Source organism: Hibiscus syriacus, unplaced genomic scaffold (assembly GCF_006381635.1).
Source record: "Hibiscus syriacus cultivar Baekdansim isolate YM2019G1 unplaced genomic scaffold, ASM638163v2 tig00109957_pilon, whole genome shotgun sequence".
In the NCBI taxonomy this organism is placed as follows: Eukaryota; Viridiplantae; Streptophyta; class Magnoliopsida; order Malvales; family Malvaceae; genus Hibiscus; species Hibiscus syriacus.
In genome coordinates, this window is record NW_024062539.1 from 2,719,711 (window position 1) to 2,726,843 (window position 7,133).

A 7,133-nucleotide genomic window follows, 5' to 3' on the forward strand; every position below is an offset into this window, starting at 1 on the left:
AAGAATTGATTCAACGATTGCTTATGTATGGGGATTTTTGCATTGGATAATATAAGTGATGCAAGTTTGATTAGTTTACTCTGTACTTATGGAAAGTTCTGATTTCTGTCTCTTAACTGTGATTTCTATCTGATTCTTAAAAGCAAGAAAGTTCGATATCGAAAAAGCAAAGCACATGTGGGATAATATGCTGCAATGGAGGAAGGACTTTGGTACTGATACTATTTTGGAGGTGATCTCATCTTATTGCAGGAAATACTCAATATCTTTGATCGGATTTTTGTTAATTAAAGCGTTAAATGGTTGATTCTAAGTTTTGAGGACACATGCACATGGCTAAATTTGTTTTCCAACTCGTTTATGGACTTATTGATGGTTTCATTCGGATAAAATCAATGCTGCCTCTGAAAATATTTTCTTTTTATGGTTTAATTTGGATTTTGATTTCCAAGAGTTGGACGAAGTGTTGAAGTACTACCCTCAAGGTTTTCATGGTGTGGATAAGGAAGGAAGACCTGTTTACATTGAATTGATAGGAAAAGTTGTACCTGATAAGCTCATGCGAGAAACAACTTTGGAACGATATGTAAGATACCATGTGAAGGAATTTGAAAAGTGTTTTGCAACTAAGTTTCCGGCTTGCTCCATTGCTGCAAAGAGACACATAGATTCCAGTACAACTATTTTAGACTTTCAAGGCATGGTATGTTTTTATGCTGTTTATTAGATTTTTTAGTCTTCCCCGGCATCATTTTATGTATACATTGTAAAATTTTATTAAATTTATATGTTGCTCATTCCCTGCTATTTTTCCTTGTAGGGTCTAAAAAACTTCAGCAAGTCTGCACAAGATCTTGTTAGGTGTCTGCAGAAGATTGATGGTGATAACTATCCTGAGGTAGATTGTCCTAGTTCCAAATGTGCTTATACATCTTGTGAAAGTACTTTTGTTTCAGCTTTGACAAAAAAAATTCAGGAATCAAAATCAAGGTTCTCTTTTGATCATCTTCTCTCTGCAGACTCTTTGCCGAATGTTTATCATCAATGCTGGTTCTGGTTTTAAGATGGCCTGGAAAGCTGTCAAATCTGTTCTTGATTCCAAAACAGCTAGTAAGATTACTGTAAGTTCAAAATTTCATATAGTTTTACACCCCCTCCTTTTTAAAAAAAAAATAGTTTTTGAGGTTTCAACTACTCAGTTAATAGAAGTTCCTCATTTCCTAAAACTCTCAGGTTCTTGGTAGCAACTACCAGAGTAAGTTGCTTGAAATTATTGATGCATGGTAATGAAATTTTTTTGTTTGCATATATGCTGGTTAATTCACATTCAGTTGCACTGCCAACTAAAGTTCTTTATATCAATAAAATTTAGCGAGTTACCGCAGTTTCTTGGAGGTACCTGCACCTGTGCTGATCAGGGAGGTTGTATGAGATCAGACAAAGATTCCTGGAAAGACCCCAACATATTGAAGGTCTGATTACGCTGTGATTAAATTTTCTCTACTTTTTTTATTCCTTTCCTTTTCAGTGTCATCTCATATATGCTTTAAGTAATATGATTAAATGTTTTCATGAAGATGATTGCCGATGGTGAAGCACTATACACCAGACAGATAGTGACAGTTTCAAATGGAGAAAGAAAGGTAATTGCTTATGAAAAGCCATGCCATGGTCACTGTATTGCCTTTCATAGTGCGTATTATGCCTTTTCAGCATTGAGTTTTATAATGTTAGAATTTAGTCAAACATTCTCTAAATTCTGCATTTGTCAATTTTTCCCATCCTCGATAGATGAAGAGTAGCGACACATCTGTAGTCGAGTCAGGATCTGAAGTGGAAGAATTTGCTTCTCCTATCCCAACTAGAAACTATTTACATCCAATATTGGCTCCTGTCAGTGAAGAGGTATGTGCTTGCAAATTGCAACGAATGATTTTTCACTATCCAAGGGTGCTTAACTTGCCAGTATATATTTGGACAATTTGCTCACTGTAAAAAATAACATAACATCATCCTAAGCTGGCTTAACGGGAATATGCTGTTATAGTCGGAGAATAAGATGAAGAACGAGGAAACGAGTAGGATTTGGGAATGGAGGAACGAGGGTTAGGGATTGGAGAGAGTAATTTGGGAATTGAAGTTAGAGAAGGGATTGAAGCACGAGGGGGTAATGTATTCGACTTACCTGATGGGTTGGAGCAGACCAAAGGCGTACAGGGTGAGATGGAGCGACCCAACCAAGATGGCCCAATACCTGCAGCAGCCGAAGAAGGATATGAGGCAGTCTGTTAAGCATTCTGTTATTGTGGAATGCCAGCTGGCATTGTTAGATTTCCCGTACCAATTTTGTAACTAAATAATACCCGCTGTGTAGATCACATTTTCCTTTACGCAATGAATGATGAATTTTCTTATCTCTCAACTCTCTTTCTTCTAAATTCTTTTCTCGAATCTCTTCTTTTACTCTCAATCCATAACATATGCTTAGTCTCATGCTATAAATTCTTAAATCTTGCAATTGTAACAGCATACTATGATGTTTCTGTAGGCTAGAATGGCTGGCAAGGCGAGCTCCGCTGCAGGTTCATCCAAGAATGATGAAAATGTCCCCATGATCGACAAGGCTGTAGATTCGGAGAGTGAGATATAAGTGTCATGTCAGAGTCCATTTACTTCTGAAGGTTAGCAATATGAGCTGTTTCTAAAAGCTGCTTTTTTACTTGACCAATATGACTGGCATGACTGGAGAAACTATTTTGTTTACTGCATGTCAACTCAACTAGCATATGTTTAAATGCTTGCAAAAATGTAAATTACATTGTTGCATGACCATTTATATGCTTCAATCCAAATTTTTGTCCCTTCTAAATAACAGCACCCAAGATGAACAGAATGTTGCCAGACTTTGGACATTTCTCTTCTGTCTTTCCCCCCTCGCATTTTAAAAGCTTTCAGCTCATTATAACAAGATTTAATCACATTATGAGTCATAGGAACAATGTAATCAAACCAGAGCTCGACTATTTCTTTATTTATTTTCATAATACATGATTTTGATGAAGTCCACTGGCTTCGATTGTAGGGAGTCCTTTCCAACTGATAGAGCATGCTCCAAAAGGAATTTATGGTCATATCAGTGCTCTAGTCATTCCTTTTTTTGACCCCTTTTTCTCTTATCCGAACAATGGTGTTGCATCTGACGAAGAAGCCTAGAGTTACTAATTTGACATGTAGCATTCCTGACCAGCATCTCGAATCTATGTTTAAGGACGAGACTCGTCCACCTTCACCTGCTCCTCCAAGGTTTACAGAGGCAGACCTCATTTCATCTGTCGTAAGAAGGCTTGGTGATCTGGAAGTGAAGGTTGAGACACTACAGTCAAAAAGATTTGAAATGCCTCATGAGAAAGAGGAGTTGCTGAGTGCTGCTGTTTGTCGCGTGGATGCGTTAGAAGCAGTGCTAATTGCTACGAAAAAGGTAATTTGTCCTCGATTCCAGCTCGAGTACAAAAGTTATCTTGGTGGTAGTTTTTTTAGATGTGTTTTATTGATTGTGTTTCTATATATAAGCAGGCACTTCATGATGCCTTAATGCGGCAGGAAGAACTCCTTGCATACATAGATGGTCAAGAAGAAGCTAAGTTTCGGGTAAGTCTGAAGATGATAATAAATCTCTCTCTATATATACGTACTGTATTCGAAGTTACATCGATGTATGTAATGTGATTGATCTTAATTGGTTAGATAAATGATCGTATGTGTTATATGCATGCATGGTGCAGAAAAAGAAGTCTTGCTGGTAAGGTAGGGGAAAGAATTGGCGTTTTCCGGATCGGCATTCTATACTAGTAAAAATGCATATGCACCTAAGTTTGTCCTTTGGACTGCTTGTTTTTTAGGTTTATTGCACATTCTGTTTGTAATAATATAGTAATAGAATAAATACCACTTTTTTATTAACTCATAAATCACTATGTATAAGTTTATATAAATTTCGACCTTAAATTTAAAAAAAATAGAAGGTTAAGAATTTAGACTAACTTAATAATAATAATAATACCAGCTGAATTAGGATTTGGTCGGAAATAATTCTATTTAAGATTCACAAAATGTAAAATAAAACTATTACAAATTATTATTAGGTAAATTATGAATTAAATTTTATTAAAAAATCTTTCTTGATGGTAGGATAGCACCATTTTTTAAAGATAAAATAACCTCAGTGACCAAAAATCCCATATAATATACGATTTTAACCAACTTTTTCCGGATTTGCCAAAATGACCAACAAAATCGTAATGCGATCGCTAATTCGCAACGCGATCTCCATTATCGCAAATTCGTGTTGCATTTCGCGTTGCGATAGTTGGAAATCGCGTTGCGATGGTATACAATGTCGTTGCGATTTTCCCAATTCGCAATGCGAATAAGTAAATCACAACGCGAATTGGGAAAATCGCAATGCGATACTGACTATCGCAATGCGATAATACAAAATCGTAACGAGATACTGACTTTCGCAACGCGATTTACATAGCGCCATTCGTATTAACGCGTATTTTTTTTCAAATTCCAAACACGAATTTTTTCTTAATAAATCGGAAACTGAACCGTCCACAGTAATCGCAACTCATAACCTCAAACCCAAAAACACAACACTCAGTCCCATCTCCATCTCTCACTCTCTACGGCGAAATCCGTCCCCATCTCCGAAGATTTCCGTCCCCATCGCCAGCGAAATCCCTCACAACCATTCACAGTCAAAAATCCCTCACAATCATTCAGAAATGGAAAATCAACCTCCGAGGGTTAGTTTTTTTTATTTTATTTTGAAATTTTTGCATTATTTTAGGTTTTTCATATTGAGATTGATGATAAGTTTACTGGTAATTTCAATAATAGATTAACCATTTCACTTAGATTTCTTATTAAATTCATTCGATTGCTGCCAATACTGCTAAACTGTTTAGCCTGTGAAGTTAGTATTTGTCTTTGCTTTGTCTTTTGGTTGAAGTAATGCAGAAGAAGAATAGTTTCGAGAATGAAAATCGCAACGCGGAAATAACTATCGCAACGAGATAATCGCAACGCGAAATAAAAAACGCAACGCGAAACAAAAATCGCAATGCGATTTTTGTTTCGCGTTGCGTTTTTTATTTCGCGTTGCGATTTTTATTTCGCGGTTGCGATTTTCATTTCGCGTTACAATTGTCTGGTCGCGATAGTCATTTCGCGTTGCGATTCTCTCGTAGCGATAGTCATTTCCGCGTTGCGATTCTCATTATCTCGTTGCGATTTTCATTTCAACCAAAAGACAAAAACAGTATTGCAAATTTTAGTTTCAAGAATAAACTACTATTTATGTTTATTGTTTTGTTTTTGGTATATCTTGACAGTGTAATTTTTGGTATATCTAACTTGGTATGTTTATTGTTTTTTTGTAGAAATTTTTTTCGGCTTCATTGACATTAAGGAATAAAGTTAGCCTAGCCACTACAATTGCTTCGAAGCTTTCACCTGCACAAAGAAAATTGTTTGAAGAAACCTGCTTCGGGCCATGGCTGAGAGTACAGCATCCGGGTGGAGATGCTAGTTTGACCCATTTGTGGCTTCAGACCATGACTAGCGATCTACCCGACAGTATACAACGTGGTGAGGAAGAGATATGGTTTCATTTTCCACCGGCGTATACTTGTTTTGGGCGGAAGGAGTTCTGCTTAATCACTGGTCTACGATTCGGACACGATGATGTAGGCCGGTACACTCGTCATATCACCCGCCCATCATGGTTATCCAGGGTTTTTCCTGATGAGTCAATAGAGAAGCCGAACTTACACGTCGACGACATGAAGAAATTGTTTAATAAGAAAGATGGTTTTACTCGGATGAATGACGTCGATGTTGTCCGAGTATGCCTTCTACTACTTTTGTATGCCGGCTTTTTAGGCAGAGAGGCCAGACAACCTATTCCTCAGGAGCTAATATTATTGGTAGAGGACCTAAATGCATGGAATCTGTTTCCGTGGGGTTCGTATATATGGAAAGCTACCTGGACTAAGTTGTCGTCTGCCTTTGATGACCGCAAAAGTTTGCGGGGCGATGGGTCGAAATACACTTTGTCAGGCTTTGTTTGGGCCTTTAAGGTAAGAATTTCTATATAATGTTTTCAAAATTATAATTAATTATTTAACAATTACTAATGTTTGTTATTATATTGTTTGTAGATTTGGATATTCGAGGCCTTTCCCGCCATGAAGACATATGCAATAAAAACTTCAAATGATATTCCCAGGGCTATTTCCTGGAAGAGGAAACGTCTGTTGGATTGGGAAGACTTAATACCATATGCGACAATAAATAATGTAAGTTAACACAAATACTATCATATATAAACAAGTTATTAATATTAGACGTTTAACTTTGTTTGAGTTTTTATATTTTTAGGAGGTCAACATTCCATTAATGAGGCTGACACCCACGGAGGCTGAGCTTGCCACTGATTGGTGGCAAGCTAGTCAGCGTTTTCTTTATGGCACGAATGATGAGCAGCCTCCACTTCCTCCACTTCGAGAGCCATCACCTCACCTAGAGCCATCACCTGATCGACCCGACTATACACCTCTACAACGAGAGCCATCACCTATCCCGTCACATCATCGAGCCTCTTCTCCACCATCACCTCATGATAGGCGACCGACAAAGATGCCACGACTTCTATCTCCCTATTCTCTACCTCCACGGGATGAGTCAAGGGAGTTACGTGATGAGGTCAATGCCTTGCGTGAGGAGATCGGTACTATACTTGATAACGATGGTGCATGGCGTGTGGAGGTGTCTACTTTACGTGGTGAGGTTGCCGCTCTACGTGAGATGGTAGTATCGTTGCAGAATGAGGTTCATACTCTACGCAACGAGGTAAGTTTAAGATTTTCCATATTTAACTTGATGATAAATTTACTCGTAATTTCACTTAAATTAACCATTTCACTTAGATTGCTTAGTAAATTTATTCGGTTGCTGCCAAAACTGCTAAACTTTTTACTTTAACACTGTGAAGTTAGTATTTGTCTTTGTTTTGTCTTTTGGTTTAAAGTTTGAAATATATTTATCTTTGTTTTCACTGTTTAAATATC

General features: G+C 37.3%; 1 protein-coding gene across 1 annotated transcript; it reads left to right on the plus strand.

Moving 5' to 3' along the window:
* Positions 1-382: 382 nt before the first annotated feature.
* On the plus strand, positions 383-3,881 carry LOC120211035 (phosphatidylinositol/phosphatidylcholine transfer protein SFH8-like; the record flags this gene model as incomplete). The annotated part of the gene is made up of 11 exons (XM_039209658.1): positions 383-703; positions 821-898; positions 1,020-1,121; positions 1,234-1,283; positions 1,373-1,472; positions 1,578-1,643; positions 1,792-1,905; positions 2,549-2,647; positions 3,146-3,478; positions 3,574-3,648; positions 3,783-3,881. Coding segments are annotated over 11 exons (1,359 nt in total), but the record flags the coding sequence as incomplete, so codon positions are not given.
* Positions 3,882-7,133: the final 3,252 nt, after the last annotated feature.